The sequence below is a fragment of the Topomyia yanbarensis genome, chromosome 2, assembly GCF_030247195.1.
Source record: "Topomyia yanbarensis strain Yona2022 chromosome 2, ASM3024719v1, whole genome shotgun sequence".
NCBI lineage: Eukaryota > Metazoa > Arthropoda > Insecta > Diptera > Culicidae > Topomyia > Topomyia yanbarensis.
This window is the reverse complement of record NC_080671.1, coordinates 428,629,365-428,651,925: the sequence shown is the minus strand read 5'-3', so window position 1 is coordinate 428,651,925 and position 22,561 is coordinate 428,629,365. Positions and strand designations below refer to the sequence as shown.

The 22,561-nt window shown below is 37.1% G+C and overlaps 1 protein-coding gene across 2 annotated transcripts; it reads left to right on the top strand.

Annotated features, from left to right (window-relative positions):
• Positions 1-140: 140 nt before the first annotated feature.
• On the top strand, positions 141-22,330 carry LOC131685354 (glycine receptor subunit alpha-4). 2 transcript variants are annotated; one of them, XM_058969019.1, is made up of 6 exons: positions 141-502; positions 20,132-20,214; positions 20,272-20,726; positions 20,849-21,084; positions 21,153-21,512; positions 21,573-22,330. In XM_058969019.1, the coding sequence occupies exons 2-6, from the start codon at positions 20,135-20,137 to the stop codon at positions 21,780-21,782; spliced, it is 1,341 nt and encodes a 446-aa protein (XP_058825002.1). In that variant the 5' UTR covers positions 141-502; positions 20,132-20,134; the 3' UTR covers positions 21,783-22,330. The 2 variants fall into 2 exon arrangements, with proteins under 2 accessions (XP_058825002.1, XP_058825001.1); XM_058969018.1 differs by having other exon boundaries at positions 142-454.
• Positions 22,331-22,561: the final 231 nt, after the last annotated feature.

Genomic DNA, 22,561 nt, shown 5'->3' with positions numbered 1-22,561 from the left:
GATCCACATCAGCACAGCAGTGGCAGTGGCAGTGGCAGAAGATTTCCCTCCAACATCTCAGAGAGGCACCAGGAAAATCTATTTAAGCGCACGCAAAGTCGCGAAAGCGCTTAGTTCAATTTTTTTACTCCTCCCCGTCGGATCGGAAAAGTGAATCGTCGTGACCAGTTAACTCATTGGAAGTGCAAAACATGGATTGGAGTGAAACATTCTGTTTTTAAACTTGAAACCAATGGATAAGCTGTGGTTTCGTTTGCAGCTGCAACACTGTTCGGAATTGATTGAAGTAGTGTTAAATGTAACTGTTAGAGGATAGTACGAGAAAGTGCTTAGTAATTAATATAAGAAATATTAATGAGTGAACAAACCACTAGTTAGTGAACCACATTGCAACACACCAGCGGGCTAAGGATCATATCATTTCATAAGGCACTCAGTTAAACAGTTCCAATTTGTAAGTGATCTATAATTAAGTATTTGTCGATCACACTGAAACAATACGGTATGCAATATATCTACATTCAATTTAGTTTTTATGCGATTAAAATTATTTTCTAAGAAAATTGAAAAATAAGAAGTATATAACAATACAAAATATTGTATCTATTTAACAAAGTTTACCGTAATTACAGTAATATTACACATGAACATTTCGTTCTTAAAATAAATATAAAATCATAGTAATTACCAGCACTGGACACGCTAAGAAAATTACGAAAACAGTGTATTCCTATTATTGTTGTTAAAATTGGGATGGTAATGTCAAATATACAATCAGAGTGTAGTAGAATACATTTTAGGATGTTAATCCGAATGCCACATTTTACCTGCATCTGACAAATAGTATTAAAGTAATTTTCGGTATTTATTCAAGTCCGTAATCATCGGATCTGGATGTAGTTATCGGAAACGAGAAATAGTCAAACATATTCTATAGATACATGGATTTTGATGTCAGTGAAGGACATGTGTATTACTATTACCAAGATACCAAATACCATCTACTATTGATCCCGGACGAAACAGTTCAAAAACAGTGAACAATTCAGCTTTGTCGTAGCCTTAAATGTTGCGTCGTAGCCTTCAATAGAAGCTCGTTCGTACTGTAAATACTGCGATGATACAGACAAATAATAACGTGGTCCAAAATTAGATCAGATTAGATGAATAACGTTAGAGCCTGCTGATAAAATTAGTTATCTCGTAAGCTACACCCATATGCGATTCGTTACTAAAAAGGCGTATAAGATTTTTTGGTACCTTTCGTAGAATTTAAACATAAGACGTGTTAGTAAAGCAAATTGTTGACGTCTTATTACAAAGAATAAAATATTTATATGGCTTACAGGATGAAATAATTTTATCGATTAGACGAAAAAAGTTTTAGTTTTTTTAGCATAGCCTTCGTCAACGTTTTTTGAAAGTTGTTTTTTCGCTATTCAAGCAAACTTCCAGAAACTTAAAATATATATTGTTTTTGGTAACAGTAATATACTGTGCTTTTGAAAAAGAATTGAGTCCGCAAGAGCAGAAAATACTTTCTTCTGACACTACAAATAGAGTCTGCTAGAGGCACGGAAACGAAACAAATTAATCACCGTAACAGCAAACAATTTAAATTGGGTAAGAAGTAAATGCTTCGTACCCATATAGCTAGCTGCAAATGGTGACATTTACAAATATTCAGAGGACTGATATTGAAAATTCACAAGATTTTGGTTTCGATCAAGGGTCTGACCGAGAGCTCCACGAAGGCCAATCTGAAAATTATTTTTTTCTTTGTTAATGCACGATTCATGCTTCGTAACTTAATGCAAAATTAGTGAACATTTTTTTCCCTAAATCATTCAAAAAATAATTATTACAATTTTTAAGTAGTTAGAGACAATCAAAAAATATTGGCAAGTTTCTAACCGGTAGTACTTACCTGTATCTCATTGAAATTCTGTTATAAACTCACTGGAAATTAATGCAATTAGCAAAAAAATCCCATCCGGTTATCCGGTCAAATGGCGGTCTCAAACAGGAACATGGGTTGATCTTCCTCGGACTTGTAATGAATCTACTTATTGGGATATCTGGCTTCACGATGCTCAGTGCACGACCAAACAACATGCTCAAAGTCGTGATGCCCCTCTCCAATACGGTGTCCTCTGCGAGCCCAATACGGCGAAGATTCGCATCTAAAGCATTATTATTGAGATTATTTATATGAACTTTAAACTCGAGGGTCATTGGCCTTTTTTCGAAATTACTATATATTTCAAAATTCATAATTCAATTTACAGTTCATGAAAGACAAATGAAAAGTAACACTAGTTTACAAATTTTGGGGTGATTGCATGAAGTTAAGAAAAAAGGTGTTTTCTAAGTCAATGTTGGGTTGCTGAACACGAAAATCATATCCATTTTCTTTTCCAAAGAATCGTTTTTGAGATTTTTTGAAAAACGTGTTTTTGAGCAACTGTAGCAGTTATTGATCATATTGATAATAATATGATAAAGGAATAAATCTTCTGATTAACACAATCGACTAACCATTCGAAAGGTGTTGATGTGTCCATTACATTGTATAACATGTTGGATTAAATAACAAAAACTTAAGGTTAATGATCAAAATATTGCAATTTTGTAAGTTACAGCGTCCGAGAATGTTGTCTTCTTTTAGGCAGGCAAAACCCGAAGTTGATTGGATGAATGGTTCAAAAACGAGAATGCCCGTAGATTCAAAAAATCTTGTTCCGAGAAAACCTCCATTTTGCACGCCATTTTTAACACCTTGCACTCGAAAATTTTATAGATGAAACCTCAATAAACATTTTGCAGAATAGCGCACATGCCTAAGTCATTTTACTGTTTCAAAATAAAATATTAAACATTAGGTACGTTTTACAATACGTATATAAGAGGACCCCCTTAAGAAGCCGTGAGTCGGCTGATAAGCGGCATCAACAGAAAAACGAAAATTTCTTCGAATCAACGATGAATGATTTGTTTTTGTTTTCATGAAAATATATAATTTCACATTTCGTTTTTCGAATGCAAAAATAGTAGGGTAAAGTGCCTATTTTCACCATACTAAGCAGGGTGCCTCACTGATTCATTAATTCCTCGGCCTACAATCAATGGAATGCGTAAAAATGGACATCAACAACTTTGCTTCGTTGTTAAGAACCAATATAATAACACAAATACGCTAAATACAGGGTAATTCTCGTGTTTGAGCGCAATGAAAACTCGAATCGAGTGCCCCTATTGTTGCGCTACCATTTGAATCAATGCGTGGAACAAAGATGGCAGACACTACTCTAACCAACGGCTTCAAATGGGTAAGGTGAAAATAGAAACATAGCGAAAATGGGCTCATCACCCTATACGCATTTAAAAGGTCCCATAAAATTCAATAACTCGGATCAAATTAATAATCTGAAAAAACCGAATAAATTAACAAATACATAAAATCAATAAAAATAAAAAAGTATGAAATGTAATTAAATGAAGCGATTGATAAATGAATAAAACTAATAAAATTGAATATTTGTTAAATTTAATACAACTAAATAAAATCAATAAAATTATTTAAACTGAATAATTAAATCAGTTGAATTATCCGAAGAAAATATTGTTAATAAATCGGAAAAAATATCAAATTTAAAAAAAAAACAATTTAATGATTAAAGACTGAATTTCATAAAATAAATTGTCGATCTACATGGTCACCCTCTACGATGGGACATCTACCAATGATTCGCAGACACTTTCGCCACAGAGAACAGACGTCCAACTTCAACATTCAACTTGTGTAAAATCTCTAACGGTTTCGAAGGTAGTTTGGATATCTAAACCAGGTGCGCTACTGTCGTCATGTTTTTTGTGGCTAAGTGCGACAGAATTGACAGCGGTAATTCCTCTACCCAGTCAAACTAGTCCAGAACCGATTCGTAATTCCAGCATGAATTCCAGCTCAAATGCGTCAACCGATAGAGTCGGAATCGGTTGTTTTCTTTGAGCTAGATTCCATGCTGAATCCATCCAAGATTTCGAACCGGTTCCGGAATCGATTTGACGGATAGTTGGGATAGGTTGGTGTGGCAGCGCTAGTGTTTTTCGTATATTAATTCAATTGTTTACACACGTTTTTTAAATATTTTTGTTCGATCATGGATGTCTGTTCTCTGTGCTTTCGCTAAGTCCAACTTCTACCGACAGAAGATAAAAGATTAATCCGAAAAATATCAATACCAAGCCTGCCATTTCTAGTTTTCCAATCGATATATTTCGAATCTTTGCTCTCACTTGAGTTCTATGGCTCAAAACTTTTGATAACTTTCCCTACATACACTAGCCAATTGAATGTATTTGGAATGAAAATGAGGAAAATTACGTAAATGAATGGATCACCTTTGAAAGAAAAAATCACATTTCCCAAGCCAAGCCAAACATTTATATTAACTCTCTAGTTCCCACCACCGAATCTAGGTGTTCTCTTTAAATATCTTAATAAAACTACTAAAACATGATTGTATGTTGTCACCCTATGATTGTATGTTGGAACCAATCTCCCGTAATTTTTGACCTAGAACTTAAAACTAATTTTTTTTTCAATTTCTTATAACAATAACAAGCGAAGTATGTACGTAGGATTGTTTTCGATATATTGTTTTTTTTTTCGCGAAATGGCGCTCATTTTAGTGAAAAATCGATGAAAATGTCATAAAAATCGACACATAGTTGTTGATTAAAAACAAATTAACCAACAAAAAAATAAAGTCCTATGTACGTCGCTAGAGAAATCAATTTTGGATATGCTGTAAAAATTTCAAAGCAATCAAAAATAATTTATTCAAGTGGGGGTGAAGATAGCGTAGTTGGTAAATCAATTGCTTTGTACGCAGATCACCTGGGTTCAATTCCCAACCCCGCACATAGATTTTTCTAAAGAGATTTCTCTAACCCCACAAAGTGGCGAATGACCCTAAGGTTAAAACCTGTACAATCAATAAAATAAATTATTCAAGTTACATTCCCGGCCAGCTCAAAAAATATGGTTTCGAGAAAACCGCGGTTAAAGTTTTCAATGCGCTCGGAGAATAGGGGAGAGAGGATACACTTGATCCCACTTTTGATTTTCTCCCATAACCTTTCAATTAAATAAAAATTTAAATTGCAAAATTCACCATTTTGTAGTCAATTTTAATTGTAAGAGCTATGAATAATATGTAAATCCGAATACTATGCCCTGTTAGTAATATGAACAATTTTGAAAATCATGTCAAAACGAGGTTTTTGTAAAAACTTGTGGTAACTTGATCCCCTGCCTACGGGGGCTAAAGAAACAAACCTTCAGTAACTTATACCATAATTTTTTGCACGGAAAATTTTAAATCTATTAATAGTGCCAGGCACTTTATGAAAACATTGTTTTTCTGTTTCGATAAATTTCGAAAGTGTTTGAGAGAGCTAATGATAGGGATCAAGTGTGCCCAGTGTTACAGGGATCAAATATACCTATTGTATGAGGTGATCAAAAAATTTTTTGTATGTGTTATGCGACTTATTCAAAAAACGTTTTTTTTTCTAGACAAAAGTCCTAAGAAAGTAATCATATTTGAAATAATTCATATATAATAAGTTCGCCGAACTCATACAACCGTTTAAAAAAATTGTATAAAGATCTTCGAGATGGACAACAACACATATTTTCTAAAATATTGTTCAACTTTTCCAAACCAAGTGTAGTACATTAGATTTGTTTTTTAAACATCATAAACGACCATATATTTAATTTTCTTTTTATATTGTGGTAATCTTTTATGTATATGTATATATTTATGGGATGTGGCCAGGTAATCAAATATCCCCAAGGATCAAGTGTCCTCACTCTCCCCTACATAAGAGGCGTTGCGACAGAATTAAAAATTTATTCATTTAACAATGATTGTCGCCTGCGGTACAAAATGAAGATGATTCAAAATGGCAATCGAATTATTAATTTAATGAAGAATTCACTATACGAATTATTTTGAACCTTGAATAAGGAAGAAACTTGGACAACCGTACCGACCGTTTCAATTTGATGGGGGTCGTTGAGAGTGACTTGGCTAAGAGGATTAGTGTTACACCTGGAATAGGACAGAGGTATTTAGCCCTGTCCTGACTAATGAGCTTAGGTTATAGAGTCTTTACTCTGCGGAGCAGAATTAAACCAAAAATTACATTGGTTTTTAACTGTGAAGCCAGCCTTATTTTTTTAAATAGCTTCACCACGGGTTTTTAGCGACCCCAAACTTTGGCTAGTTTCCATTGTTTTCGGCTTCAAAAAACGTTTCAATTTGATTGCTGGCTACTTTTTTTGACACTCTTAGTGCCAGCATTCCATTGAAATTCACAAATAGTATCCCAGTACTGAAACCTACCGATGGAAACGCGGATTGATGGGAGCGAGTTTAGTTCATTCGGTTCATTTTCACAGAGTCTATTAGAGAATGGGTTTCTGAATCCAAAACATCGAAAAGTTTCCAAATTGTATAAAAATGTCATAGTTATGAGCATTTCAGTTTAGCGGTTACCGGAGTACTCTGTTGGCCTGTGGCGGGATAAAAAATCCAGAAGCCTTTCCTCAGGCCCGCTTACTCTATCATCAAGTTTATTTCTCCAAAAATCAATGCACGGTGGTGCTTGAGGTGTGCGCTGCGCCGACGCTTGCAGGTAAAAATAGTAGCGCCGCCAATGTTTACCTGAAATTGGAGGCGCGGCGCACACTGTAAACTCCACTTTTTACGATGACCGCCTTCTGCACGACCAAAACAAACACCAACCGCCTCGCCACATAGCTGTCACCGCCGATCCGTAGCATTATCAGCACACATTTTTCAGCAAAAAGAGAGCGGTGGCCTATCTAATCCCTATGCTACTTATTCACAAACATAAAACAAAAATTATCTAACCTAGCTGCACGAACAAAACCGTTCACATACGCGAAAATGAACAAAATTTACAAGAAAAAGTGAACGGTACCGAACAGCGGTGAGCATAATTCTACATGTAAACAAATACACTCTACGGAGTATATACCCAATAAATGGTATATTTCCACCCAGTGCTAAATTGTTGCCCTGACGGGTTACAACACCTCTGAGTGGTGGTACCCGCACGGTAAAAAATTGTTCCCAAAATCGTAAATAAAGTGCCATGCGTTCTGGAACAATCACGTTTTTACGTTACTAGAACAGGACCATGAGCAAAAATCATGTGTTTTATAAATATGTTCAATTTCCCTTCAGTAACGCTTTTATTATGGAAAAAAAATTGTTTTTATTTTGTGGACTTCAGTAACGGTTTCCACAGTGTCATTACCAAATCGATTTTTGGAACGTGAACTAGTTCACAGTTTTATGAACATCATTCATAAAACCAAATATTGACCCATGATGATATTCATAGATTTAGGAGCATTAGTTCACAAAATCAAAACATTCTGCATATTTTCTCGTGAACTATTTCACGAAACTCGGAATTTTATTCATGAATTCAGTCAATACTCGTGAACTAATTCATGATTCCTTATATATTAGTTACGATACAATATCCGTTTTCGTGTATTAGTTAAAAAAATCATGAAATATTATTCATGTATTCGTGAACTAGCTCATGATTCCTAGTACATGGTTTACGATCTATTTTGTGTGTTTGAGATGTTTAGAATATATTTCTAATCATTTTGAATCTCATGCAACTTGGTAATAGAATTTTCATGTGAACTTTTTCACAAAATTTGGGGTATTATTCGAAACTAGCACGGTAACGTGATGAGTAATCACAAAAATCGCGAAAAAGTTCCTGAAATCATGAACATCGTTAGATTGTCGGCTCTCTATTCCCAAATTATGAACAAGAATCATAACAAAAACTAAACATGTACAGGGAACAACAATAGTAACCCAACCAAACATTCGAATGTAACCCTATGTATATATTCGGGGCGAACTAGTTTTTTTTTTTAAACACAAATAGTTTCATGAAAACGAGGTTTTATTATTTACAATTTCAGGAACTTGGCCACGAGTTTTGGAAATCGTGATCTTTTGTTCATGAATTTATGAACGGATTTTTTTTCCATGCGGGTATCCTGTTAGATACATAACGGTTAACGGAAGTTTCGTGTGGAAAAAAATTACGTTCTTTTCTGAGATCAAGCTTTCCCAGTCAAAAAGGGCAAGTTACTGGCTAACGGGTGGCTATTTGCCAACTCGGATGCGCTAATTGCCCTATAATTTGCCAGCAAATTGCTGGTAATTTGGGGGCTATTTAAAATGCAACATTTGGGCGATTTGCCGCCGTCATTTTTTGCCGCTCTAACCGCCCTTAAATTGCCCCCAAATCGCCCAGGACACGCGCCATTTAATCGCCCTTAATTGCCTAATATGAAAATTACAAACAATACTTATTTTCGGATTCATTATCTACTCACATAAACTTATCAGTACACAAGGTAATCACCACCAAACTATAGGAAGAATCGATGGTTAAATTGGTATTGCACACCAAAACTTACCACAATCTCACTTTCATTAAGACTTTAGGTCAGAGATCTTGTTCCACTATACTTATACACGATTCCACAATTTCTCACATTCGTTGGCTAAATGAAGTGCACTAGACAAACAAAATACAAGCGAGAACACGCCAATTGTTTAAAATAACAATTTTAAGCTTAAGCCAAACATGAACCGCCATGTTTGAAAAACGCAAAAAACAACCAAGTCCATTTCAGCCGCTAGAAAATTTGTCTAAGTGTTGAAATTGCCTTTAAATCGCATTCGCAAATTGCATTTGTTCCTAGGGGCAATTAGTACAGGCGAGTTGAGGCAAACGTCAAACTGTTTAAATCGCCTGACCATGTTCGTCCGCATTTTTTTGACCGGGTTTCGTTGCATTGATTGGTTTACTGTTAGAAAATGCTATTAACATGCTCCTTCAAAAGATATGTGCTGCCCAAAACGAGCAAGCACCTCCATAGTATGGTTTGTAAATTGGAAATGAGTCTGAGCATGGAATAAACAAATTTCGAGTGTGATAATTTATATTCAATCTATTTATTCACATCAACGGTGACATTCTTCAGGGATGATAAATTAAACCTAGCTCAAAGGAACTGGATTGAAAATAGAACCTACACATATCAAGATGAAAACCTTGGCCCAGATATAGAAACAACCTTTTTGATCGCCGATCTGCAACCGTTGCGAGGTCCTTACCGACTTCAGACAATTCCCCGTCGAATGAAGGAATAATGAGTGCACGAGTAAAAAAGACGAACAAACGATTAACGTCACAGTTCAAAAGGCACTCCACAGCTATTAGAGAGCTCATCAAACATCCCGCGTGCAGTTGTCCTGCCGGTGCTCGGGTGAAGTGGGGGCGAAAATGATTGTACCTCAGCAGGGCACACAAACTTTGGAGTACTCTCAAATTCTTTTTTTGCCCTTCGTCAGTTTTTACGAAACGCATTGAGTTATGCAGAGATGTTTAGCAAAAGGAAGACGTTGGAACGGAGCACGTGCCATGGATAGTTCAATTTATACGCATTCAAAGCAGTTCTCGCGTATGGGTTAGGGGTGTTCATTGGGGGGTAATCTAGATTTGCGACCTAATTTTTCAATCTGTGAGTGTTGTGACATGGAAAGCAGTGACCGGACAACGACCTTTGCAGCGCGGAAATTTCAAAGCAATTGCATGCATGCAACCTTATCTCGGTGCTGATATGGTGCATCATAACGGTACATTACTACCGTGCCGTCAGCGTTCAGTAATTATTTCGAGCATCTCCACTGCACTGAACGAGCGTTGATGTACCATCAGGAGGAGGATGCTCAAGAGGACAGTAAATGGCTGTGTCAGCGATTTTGCTTCAACCATGCTCTCACGGTCTAATAATAGGCTATTCTTTGGTTTTCCTCTGTGGACAAGTGCATTATGATCTCCATGCTTTACAAAGTAGTTTGTTGTGTACATATACATATATTCCGCGGTAGCAGTATGCCCGTAGTAGAAATAGTTTGTGAAATTGGCGGAATTGATACCGACAGAAGGTTGCTCATGTTGGGTTCTTACCGGCGAGTACGTTCTGATATTTGAGTAGTGGAGCTCGAGCAGTGATGTGGTGAACATAGGCGAATAGGTCTGATATTTATTGTTTTCATCGTCCAGTCCGGATTGAGCTTTCGTTGGATTCGGATACAAAGCTCCTGGTTTACCTAGAGTCTTTCAAACAGCAACAGTCTTTCCCAATTTCCCAAGACTACCTACGTTTTCTGCTCAATCAGTCTTTTTCAAGACTCAAACATTTTTTTCAAGAAAAAATCAGCCTAAAGAAATAGTTAACTCTTCCAAACTGTCTAGGTTCTCTCAGAAACTTCCCCACCCGAAAATTCAATTGATTGTAGCAAGATGTTTTATCATAATATGAAGCAGAAAAAAATTGTAAATTTCCTCGCATTGTGCGTAACGCCTATGAGAAGAACCAGCTATCTCCTCCGCGAATAACAGTAGTGATCTCCGACTTCGGAGCCTTCCGAACTGAGCTTTTGACGTTTCTACCGGACGCGAAAGCCTCTTTTCTGATTTATCGAAGAGGAGAATGTCGAGTTACAGCAGATGGATTGATAGACCTTAAACGACTTCTCCTGTATCTCACGGAGAAGTTATATATATTTTATTCATATGTTTTCAGGACATTAGACCATTCAAAGCGATCTTGAAAGGATTGTCGCACAGTCAATGGTTGGACGAAATATCCAATGAATTGAAAGATTTATTAGGTTCTTCTCTTTCATAAGATATTCTCATTAAGAGAAAGACGAACAGCACTAACACACTACCACTCTTTGGAGTTTTAACCGCAATGAGGCTAATTTGAAAATACGTGCGGATAAAGTGGACGACATGGGGAAGTATTTAAAATCAGACCCAGTGTCGTAAATGTCAAAGCCTTGGGCACGGAAAAAAATATTGTCATCTTAATTACAAATTTATGATTTGCTGTGATAATTCGCTCACAAAGGTCGTGTGTTCGTTGAAAGAGACCACATGAAGCTTCAAATACGCTAATTGTCGTGGAAACCATAAATCGAGTTTCTGGGCATGTCCTATTCGAGAACAAAATTCTCGTACTTCACAGCAAAAACAACAAAAGTCAAAATTACCTTCCTTACCTTCAGGTGCCATTCTACAAAACATGTTTAAGCGTGTTCACTGATTCATAATAGAGATACAAATTCGCTACCCATACAAGAATGTTCTATCTCAGTCACACTATCCTACAATTATGCGTCATCTTATACTTCAGTGGCAGGTAACTCGACAAAACGACCGTGGACTACCACAACTCCAACTACATCTCCACACAACGCTTCATTTACTGTAATCGATCTAGGTAACATTATAGAAGAGAAGTTAAAATGTTTGTAGCAATCAATGTTTCAATTGATGACAGCAATGCTAAATTTTACCTCCATATTTGAAGCATTACAAACTGGGTAGAAAGAATAACATCGCGAAAACCATCTAAATTATCATAGTAACGTATTATAGCTGTTAAACAATTTTCAGAAAATTTGAAAAAAATTGTGTTGTGCCTTATACAACTATAGAATAGGAGCATTTAGGTTTTTTGGTACCCTGGGATGTGCTGAAAACTCCTGATGGTAGATAGAGTCTGTTTCGCACCGCTTGGTTTCGAACCAAGCATATGGGATAATGACAAAATTAATTTAAAACAGGTGTTCAAAAATAAGCTCATTTTATCTTGTTCATTAGATGTTACAAGAAAAAAATAACAGTGCAGCTAAACTAACACATCAACATGAAAATATATTGTAGTGCAATTCCAGGTATAAATAATCAATTATTTCAAGTTATTCAACTGATTGCTGATGGCAGAGAGGCTTAAGCGCCAGGGCAAGGAGTAAATACCTTTGCCCCATTCCCAACGATACATCCCAATCCCCTATAAACTGAAACGGTTGTCCTCGTTTCTTCCTCATTCAAGATTCAAAACGATTCATTAGTTAAATTATTCATTAAATGAATAAATTTATTGCCGTATAGTTTTGAAACACCTTTTAACCCAACTCTGTACAGTAGGCCTGGTCGTTTTAATATTTGCGACATATTACATAATATGCTTCAAATATTAATGTTGACAAGAAAAACACTAAAGAATAACTGCGGTGTTTTTCAGGATGCTTTTCAATACTGGCTGAGTAAGAGTTAGAATAGAATAGAATAGAATAGAAAATACTGAAAATAGACATTTATGACAAATAAGTTTTATATAGATGTATAATAAACAGAACACTGATACTTAGATGTGAGATAAATTATAGATAATATAGCACCAAGTTGTTCAAAAATTGTGCCTCTCCCTAATAGTGCCAAAATAGGCGCATTACTTTATCGCAATTTCCTGAAATCAGTATGGATTATCTTTTGGTTTGTAGCATCTCTTCCAATTTATGTAGTAAGGTAGAGTAGGTCTAGCGGGAGTTTCGAATCCGATGAGTGGTTTTTTCCCATTTTCATTTGACATTACCCAATAGCTTAAATGATCAAAGGACCTTGTGAAATTGGAATGCTCGTTCGCTTAAAAGTACGAAATCTGGATTTTTCAACTTATTGAAAATACGTAATGCTCATATTGCCGTTGTGACTAAAACTTTTTTGAAACCAAATAAATTGAAGAGTAACCCCGATTCTGTTATTCATCGTTTTGATCGAATTGGTGCATTACGCGGAGAAATCGCAATAGCGATCGACCGCAGAATCAAACATCGTGTTTTGCACTATTTTAACACCAAGATGGTCGAGTGTTTGGGAATTGAAGCTGAAACCGATATTGGCATCGTTTTTTAACCGTGTCAATGTACTGGTGAGCAAACTAATAAAGTTCGAAAACTTGCTCAGCAGTTTGAGTGTTCATATTTTCTGTCTCAACGTTGTGTGTTCTAACGAAAACGAAGTCTAACAAAAATATGAACGTGTTTTAAATCAAAACTTGTTTCAAGATTTTTACCTTCCCGAATTGCAAAAATGCTCGTCATGATAAAGTTGTATGTTTTTTTTTTCGAATTCATCTCATCAGTAACTAGCACCAACTTGTGGCCAAGTTAGACGATAAAGCTAAATTAGCACTAGTTAGACACTATATCCAAATAATTACACAACATATACTATGTCTAAAGCAACTGGATAGTACCGAATGATGTTCCGGGCAGCAAAGACAGAAGCTCTGGTTTGTTGACGAGAAAGCGAAAACGAATGTTGTTTTGGATTGGGAAAATTGGATTAGGCCAATGTGTGCATGATTTTATTGTTTCGAGTTCATCTCAATTAATCCTGTTAAGATAGATGTCTCCCGATTAATTCCACAATACCAATAATAATGAAAAACAGTTGCTTTTCACCATCAATCAATGTTCTTCGTTAATATTAGTATAGTGGAATTGAACGGAAGACATCTGTCTTAACCCTCCGGAAGTCGCGCAAATGGCCCACTGTACGAGCAGCCGCTGGTGCGCTAAGACGATTTCGCTAGATTTTCAGAGCAGCGTGCACTCAGTGCACTAGCGCGACTTCCGGAAGGTTAACAGGATTAATTGTGACATTCCACTAAGTTGCTCAAAAAGTTTTAAATTTTGTAAAATACTGATTGTTACTGACGAGGTGAAATCGAAACACAAAAATCCAAATTCATTTTAAATCAGGTCTTGTGCGTCTCTTGCGTAAATTGGTTTAACCAATTTCCCGCGAGGGACAAACAAAAAAGTATGTTTTTTCCCAGCATTTTCTTGATTACGGCATGATACTTGAACGAATTGTGATGTATTACATCAAAAGCAGTTTTATGCATGCTCTATTCGTTAGGTAAAATAACTAGTTCGAATATGTTTAAGCAAGCTATTACGATATTGCACATGTCATGTCTGGTGAACTGCAGGTAGCCTCATCCTGTACCGTGGAAGCTTAAATCTCCAAGAAGCAGTCGCAGTGATAGATTCGGTTCAATCACGCTGAATAAACTTCGGTACCCGATCAGGGCCCTAAAGGCCCCTACATATCTAAATAAAAAGAATGCAACGATCTCTGCTTTTCCTTGGGGTTTAACAAGCGACAAATTCAATGCTTGGTGTCAAGAGGAGGTTGATTCGAATGACATTAGCACCTTAAAGTGATATTCAGTCCTTGGCATGGAGTACCTAAATATAGTTTTCCGCAATTATTTTCTTCGGCTCGGAAAGAGAGCGTATAGACTTTCGAAGATAAGGGGCAGAGTTTTTTTAGGCATTTCTGCATGTGAAGCTATTTTTAATGCATTGCATCAGTTCATCCGCGCGCAATTTGTAGTTTCGACATGTCTAAACTGCATGCGGATCTTTCCCACAGTATGCACACTTTTCAGAGGTCTTCCATATATCGTTGAAAAAAAAATTGAGTTCCGGCTTATATGGGAATTTCATATGTGACCGGACGGTCAGTCTATATTTCCGGAGCCATATAAGCGATCCGTGCGAAACTTTATAGACATCTGTGGGAATAATAAAGCTATCATTTGACTTTAAGTTTGTGAAAATCGGCCCAACCATTTCCGAGAAACTGATATGAGTTTACTAGTTTTGAAAGATGGCCGCTTTTCCCAGGCATTTCCGGAACCGTCTATGGTGGTCAATATAATCAACGAAAGTTTGTTTGGCCGTCGGTGACCTAGAACTGCAAATTTAAGTTGTTTGATAGACATTTTTGCGAAATTTTTACCTTTTTTGCTTTCATCGGAGTATCGGTTTGAATCACAATTTGCTATGTGATCGCACGCCACAACCCGTAACTCCGGAACCGGAAGTCGGTTCGGGATAAAATTTAATAGCCATTTACGGGGACGCAACATCTTTCATTTGAGACTAAGTTTGGTTGATTCGGTCTAGCCATCTCCGAGAAACCGATGTGACTGTTAGTCTGAATTTGGATACTTCCGCCGGGGCTTCCGGAACCGATGATGGTGGCTAATGTGAGCAAAAAGACTTTGAATGGCTGTTAGTGACCTAGTACTACACATCGAAGCAGTTGTGGTCACATTTTGGAAAAAAAATCACCATTATACATTAATTGCAGAATTTATTAAAATCGACATTTTCTACGTGATCGTACTCATCACCCTGTAACTCCGGAACCGGAAGTCGGATCCATTAGAAATTCAATAGCAGCCTATGGGACTAAGTTTGTGAAAATCGGTTCAGCCATCTCTGAGAAAAGTGACTGAGATTGCTTTGGTTGTTGTTTATCCAAATGGGCAACTATAGAAAGGTAGCTCCATATTGCTGATATTTACTACATCTTTGTTAGCGAAACTGCAATTTGGTAATATTTATTATCAATGATTTACTATAACCTCTGCCATAGCCCATTTATATTTGTTTTCAATAGCTAAATTTATTGAAGTTAACGATTATTTGGACGTACCTGATCCGCAAAAAAATAAAATCCCGAAGTAGGTCTTTCCGACTACCAGTCAGCTTGAAACTATTTTTTAAAATTCATACATTATTTTTATCTCCAGATTTTCAAAGCACTTTACTTACATTTACAGTTTTTTCCTCCTAATCCTATCTTCTCTATTTCAGATTATCTTTCGTTGACGCCTTCCAAAATCAATGATTTTTGTAGCCGTTTTAAAATTTATTTTGTTTCTAAAGCTAAATAGCTCACTCACCTTCTACCGCTATGAGCGTGCAGAAATCCTTCGTGCTCTCACTTCGATTTTTTTTCTTTCGGGGGAGAACCGGGTTGCTTCTCCGTATGATGCCACCTCGCTTGCATCCTTCAGGGAGTTTGATAGAGTACGCAATATCAAGATTTCACTATTCTTTCGATATCGCACTCACTCCAGCTGAGTTCCTGCTGGCAGCTTCTCAGTCAGTAGCTCTTGTATCAACATTCACACAAAATTAACGGTGAGATTTGCAGCTTCAAAAAATCGGTTAATTGTTGTACTACCATCCCGAAGCCAATGAAGCCCGATAGACGGTCGGCTTTCGGTGGTGCTGCATTCCGAACCTTTTTCATCAGCTTGTTGAGAAGTTTCTCAGGGCGTCCAAACAATATCCGCAAAGTTTCGATTATCTTCGGAACCGCTTTAGGTAAAATAATTTAGCTTCTAACCGCTTCCTCAGCCATTCTCGAAGCCGCTTTAAGTTGCCGTGATTAGACAACGAAACGGCGTGAGGACGACTGGGCCATCGTGAATTCCTGATGATGGCTTCATCGTCTCGGCATCCCTCTGCTTCTACGTCGACTTTCTCTTCGACGGAACTCTCTCTTGGATTTGCCACGTCCTTGCGCTTCGGAACTATCTTCCTCCTCCGCGGCACTATTTTATTTCTCTTCAGAACTCTGTTCTGCTTCGCCGATCTCGTTCTCCTCCTCCGAAATTTTTTTTTCAGATTTTTTTTTTATTTCGTTCGTTTGACACAGCTCATAGCGGTAGCTTAACGGAGCCGTGGATCTTTTATGAGTTTACAATATGTAAAAAATTCTCCTCTGTATCTTCCGCGCAAGGTTGTCCGTGGTGTGCTGTTTGATTACAATACTTGTACGTGGGAGTTTGCCCCTCATGGGTGCATAACGTAGTTTGATTGATAGTAGCTTCGTGGGTTTTGAGTTTTATAGTCAAGTGGGAGGGGATAGGTTTTTCGATCCGCATCCTCACCACAAGAACAGGTGTACCCAGGAAGAAATTTCTCTACATATCACGTGTAACTAATTCTACTTCGCCGTATTGCGACATGTATTTTGCGATTAGATCAGGAGGGGTACGTGGTTATTAGTGTGTCCCAAAATGACATCATGTTAAAAAAGTCATCGGGCTCACTTCTTAAATGCAAGGTTAGGGTATTGGGACCACTTTCTTCTTTGGAGTGAGTTTGCTAAAACGCTTCCTACTGGTGGCGACTTTTGATTTTTTGAAAAATGGGCCGATTTTTGATAAAATTTCAAATTTATGCCTGTTGAAGTGGTCCTGAACTGTCTTAGATTTTTTTTCAGCATTTTTTATTTTTCTGGAGATCCAAACGGAGAAGTTTGGTTAGTTAGTTTGTACAAATTTGGAATTATAAGAGCGGCAGGGCCATTAAAACTTAGTAAAAAGTGAAATTTTTGGTGCTTTTCAGTATTTTTTCTTCAAAACTGGGTATCTACAAAATTTTAAAAGTACAGAAAACACTTTATATAGTTGAGCCGATTTCAGGGGCGTAATTTTGCTGAAGAAAGTGTACAGCTATGGCTAATGGGGTATGAGTTATTTAAGGTTTTGTTAGATAACCTTTGACATTTTTAGCAATTTATCAAAAATAATGCTCTTCCAAAAAGTAAATCAGCTCAAATGTGCTTTGACCACACATTATTTTTCGAAAAATAGAAGGATAATCATGAAAAATGACGTTTTCTGTACGTCTTTAGTACGTCAGGACGAGGTTTAATGAGCATCTGATGATTTTTTTTGGAACTTAAATTATAAAAATAATAACTTTGCTAATGACGCCAAGTCTCTAATTATTTTTGAAGAGTTAATTCTCCATAATTACTTCTAGGAGGCCTCTTCAACAAAATGATTGTGTCAGAAGATGCGCTGTATTCTGTTGTAAAACTTTTTCGAGGATATTTGCCCCAAATTTGACTATTTCGGAATTATGTGATCTAAACAGTAAATATCAGTTTTTCAACACTCACCTCACTCTTCTGCATTTTTCTCCACTTCAAAGTTCCTAACATGAAAATAAGACTTTGTATACAAAATGTAAGTACGTTAATCAATTCAGCCTTCAAATATATGCCATAACTTGCCATTAACTTGACATATTTGTTTAATTTTAGTGATTTTCAAACCCGCTAGGTGGCTATTAGCATAGAAAATATTTTTTAAAAAAAATCGTCAGATGCACGTAAAAACCGATTCTGATGTACTAGAGACAAGCGAAAAACGCCATTTTTCATCATTTTCCTTATATTTTCCGAAAAATAATATGCGGACTAAGCCCACTTAAGTTGTTTTATTTTGTAGAACAGTGTTATATTTTATGAATATCATAAAATGTCAAAAGGTTATTTAACAAAAACGTAAATAACTTATACCCCATTGGGCATAGCTATACACTTTCTTCAGCAAAATTACGCCCCTGAATTTGGCTCAACTATATAAAGTGTTCTCTGTACTTTTAAAATTTTATAGATACCCAGTTTTGAAGAAAAAATACTGAAAATCACCAAAAATTTCACTTTTTACTAAGTTTTAATGGACCTGCCGCTCTTATAATTCCAAATTTGTACAAACTAACTAACCAAACTTCTCCGTTTGGATCTCCAGAAAAATAAAAAATGCAGAAAAAAAATCTAAGACAGTTCAGGACCACTTCAACAGGCATAAATTTGAAATTTTATCCAAGATCGGCCCATTTTTCAAAAAATCAAAAGTCGCCACCAGTAGGAAGCGTTTTAGCAAACTCACTCCGAAGAAGAAAGTGGTCCCAATACCCTAACCTTTCATTTAAGCAGTGAGCCCGATGACTTTTTTAACATGATGTCATTTTGGGACACCCTAGTGGTGATAGGTCATGTAACTGTAACTGTGACATAGTCTTTTTCTATATACACGGGAATCTTAATTCCAACTTTATCACTTTGAGCCACGTACTTTAAGTTGTTCTGCAAAACGAAACGTTCGGCTTGTGCTAACGTGTTGAATGATATGAGTACGACTTTACGAAGATGATGATACTGTAGATACATAACCTCCTTGAGCTTTAGTCTGATCAAGAAACACCCTACGCTGATCCATTTTGTTCGACGTTTTGTTGAATGTAGGGCTGGATTTTTGTAGGGTTTTGATGTCTTACACGCCATGCAAAATACATTATGGATTTCTATTTTGATGGAAAGAAATTCAATTAATTTTGAAGATGCATGACAAGTCATCTACCCCTAGGTCACAATACACCACGTTCGTTGTCATTATCTGGACGTTGACAAGACGCGCAATTGTAGCCTGATTGTTCAGGATTCTTGGGGTTGGGGTTTAACCGAATCATTAGAAATTTTCGAGAATGTTCGTAAACCACAAAAAATAAAATCTCAGATCTTTTCGACTTCGAGTCAGCTCGAAACTATTTATTTAAATTCATACATTAAATTTAATCTCCAGACTTTCAAACCACTTTACTTACATTTATAGTTTTTCCCTCGTAATCCTATCTCCTTAGTTTCAGGTTATCTTTCGCTAGCGCCTTCCAAAATCAACGATGATTATAGTCGTTTTTTTAATATATTTATTTTGCTTTTAAACCAAGTTACCTTACCTTCTACCAATACGAAATACTTCAGTTTTATTTCCTTCGTCGTACTCTATACCAATTAAATTTCATACAGCTTTTGAAACACGCTTTTCCCTCAATTCGTTCAAATCTATCTTTTTTCGTACAAATCTGCTATTCTCTCAATAATTATTTATATTTTTATTTACAAAAGTTTCATTTAGAGTCTACACTATTAAGGTTGCACAGAGAAAGGGTAAAATTCGCAAACGAAAAAAGCAGTTTTTTTCCACACCGTATGTCAGCTCTTCATAAAAATCAATCAGCGTATGTAGAATGTTGTTACAGTACTGCTGATTGATTTTTATGAAGATCTGACATACGGTGTGGAAAAAAACTGCTTTTTTCGTTTGCGAATTTTACGCTTTCTCTGTGCAACCTTAAGCCCCGCCAGCTGTCAGCAAACGGTGCGATGTTTGCTCGATGTATTGTACGTTGTCATCACAAGGGGGTGCTTGCAGTTGCCTATACTTCGGCGGTGCATTCAAGGATCGTTTAATTTGTATAGTTTGCCAATTCTTAAACCGAGGTGTACATAGTTTCGCTTCGCTTTTGTTACATTATTAATCCAATTTGAAAATTTATATACAAAATATCAGGTAGCTTTAAATAAAAATAAATCCCTCTTACCCTTTTGGGATCACCATATTTTATTAGACATATTCGAAGCTTTTACTGTAACTTATTATTCTATGTTTTTCCATTAACTCTAACAGGTCATGCTATTAGACTATGTTCCAATTCTATTGACCACTATACTAACAGCATGTATCACAAGCATCGCCGGAGAAGGCTACCAGTAAGTATCGAATGGAGTTTCACCCCGAACAATTCCCATTACCTAATCTACCCCCAGAACCAGTCTTACCTTCAACGACATCCTCCCGGAAGATCCCAAGCTCTACGATAAGATGCGTCCCCCCAAGAAGGATGGTCAACCGACAACGGTGTTCTTCCACGTTACCGTAATGGGCCTGGATTCGATCGATGAAACGTCCATGACCTACGCAGCGGATATCTTTTTCGCCCAGACCTGGAAGGATCACCGACTACGCCTGCCGGAGAACATGACCTCCGAGTACCGGTTGCTGGAGGTCGAATGGTTGAAGAACATGTGGCGACCGGATTCGTTCTTCAAGAATGCCAAATCTGTCACGTTCCAAACGATGACCATACCCAATCACTACATGTGGCTGTACAAGGATAAGACCATTCTGTATATGGTGAAGCTGACGCTGCGATTATCCTGCGCGATGAACTTTCTCATTTATCCACATGATACGCAGGAGTGTAAATTGCAGATGGAAAGTTGTAAGTATACTGACAGAATAATAAGCAGAGAAATTTTAAAAGAAGAGAATAGTGATTGTCAAAGAACTCAAAGCAATCGTAACTGTTGTACATTTCAATCTCACCCAGTTTCCTTCTTACAGTATCGCATACAACGGACGACCTGATCTTTCAATGGGACCTCGACGTACCACTGGTTGTTGACGAAAACATAGAGTTGCCCCAACTGGCACTGGTAAAAAACAATACCGCTGACTGTACACAGGTGTATTCTACAGGGAACTTCACCTGCCTAGAAGTGATATTTGTCCTCAAACGACGCCTGGGATACTATCTTTTTCACACGTACATTCCAACCTGTTTGATTGTCATCATGTCGGTAATGATTACTAGAGAGTAACGAATGTTTCCCAATTCTAACCATTGTTGAAACTTTCTCCCCAACAGTGGGTCTCATTCTGGATTAAACCGGAAGCTGCTCCGGCCCGTGTTACTCTAGGAGTGACCTCGCTGCTAACGCTCTCCACGCAACATGCAAAATCTCAAGCGACATTACCACCGGTTTCCTATCTCAAAGCCGTAGACGCATTCATGTCCATTTGCACGATTTTCGTGTTCATGGCCCTGATGGAATACTGCTTGGTTAATATCGTCCTCGGTGATTCGGACCCACCGACGCCTCCTAAACCGCCTCCACCGCCACCACCGAAAATGGATCGATTTTTCGATTTTCCCGGTAAAAATGGCAAACGTGGCAGTAAATCGATGGAAAACAACGAACCTCCGATCAATACCTTCCAAAGACAAGTACCACAATCAAGCTACGTGAACTTTTCACCCGAGTTCACTATCTATTTTCTCTTCCAGGAAAGCACCTTGCTGCTGTCTCCCGTTCCACACATCCAGACGATTCCACCACCACCGAGTAAACCGGCATCGGCCGCCCCCAAGCTGACACCAGCACAGATTCGCCTGAGAAGGGCCATCAACATCGATCGATGCTCCCGTGTCTTATTCCCGCTGCTGTTTACAGCGCTCAATTGCGCCTATTGGATCATGTTTTACGAGTACATCTAAGAGAAATCTGCTAGAGCATTTAAAGGTTCATAAATAAGTAAGAAAAGTGCTTAGAAATCACTCAAACAAGCTAAACAGATTAGTGAGCGTCAATTTTTCGTAGAGTGAAGTAAACTAATAATAGTGATAAGGTATACCTATGAATAGAAGCAAACTAAATAGAAAATGCATTTCAACAAACAAAGCTGTAAATTACTGAAACACCACGCGCCTCCATGTAATGATTTCAAACTGGCAACCAGTAAACGGTTTGATTCTATACCGCAAAAGTCGGCAACCAAAATATCTTGTTAATCTGGATTAAAATCTAGGGTTTCTGGACAGTTTGACAAAACCAAAAGTTTCGATTTGAATACTGAAACATCCTCTTGATCAGCAAGGTCGGAAATCTAGTCGAAAGTAGATAAATTAGAGCTATGTATAAAGTTATCTTCTCACATTGTACTATCGTTACTTGTTAAAGTAGAATATAAAACCAGGCTACAACATGGCATTTACTGTTTTGTATGTATATAGTCGATGAATGAATAAAACGAATATATAAGGTTTGTTTTGTTTTCTCTTTATCCTAACCACTGGACTGGATTGCTTTCCTGTGAGAACTGGGTAGAAATGGGCTTTCGAACTAAATTTTAATATTGTGAATGGTGGATTTTAACGGCTTCTTCCGCTGGATCTGAAAGTAAACTTACACATACAAGAGATATGCGAATGGTATCACCGAAAAAAATCCGTTCATAAGTTCATGAACAAAAGGTCGCAATTTCGTGAACTGAACG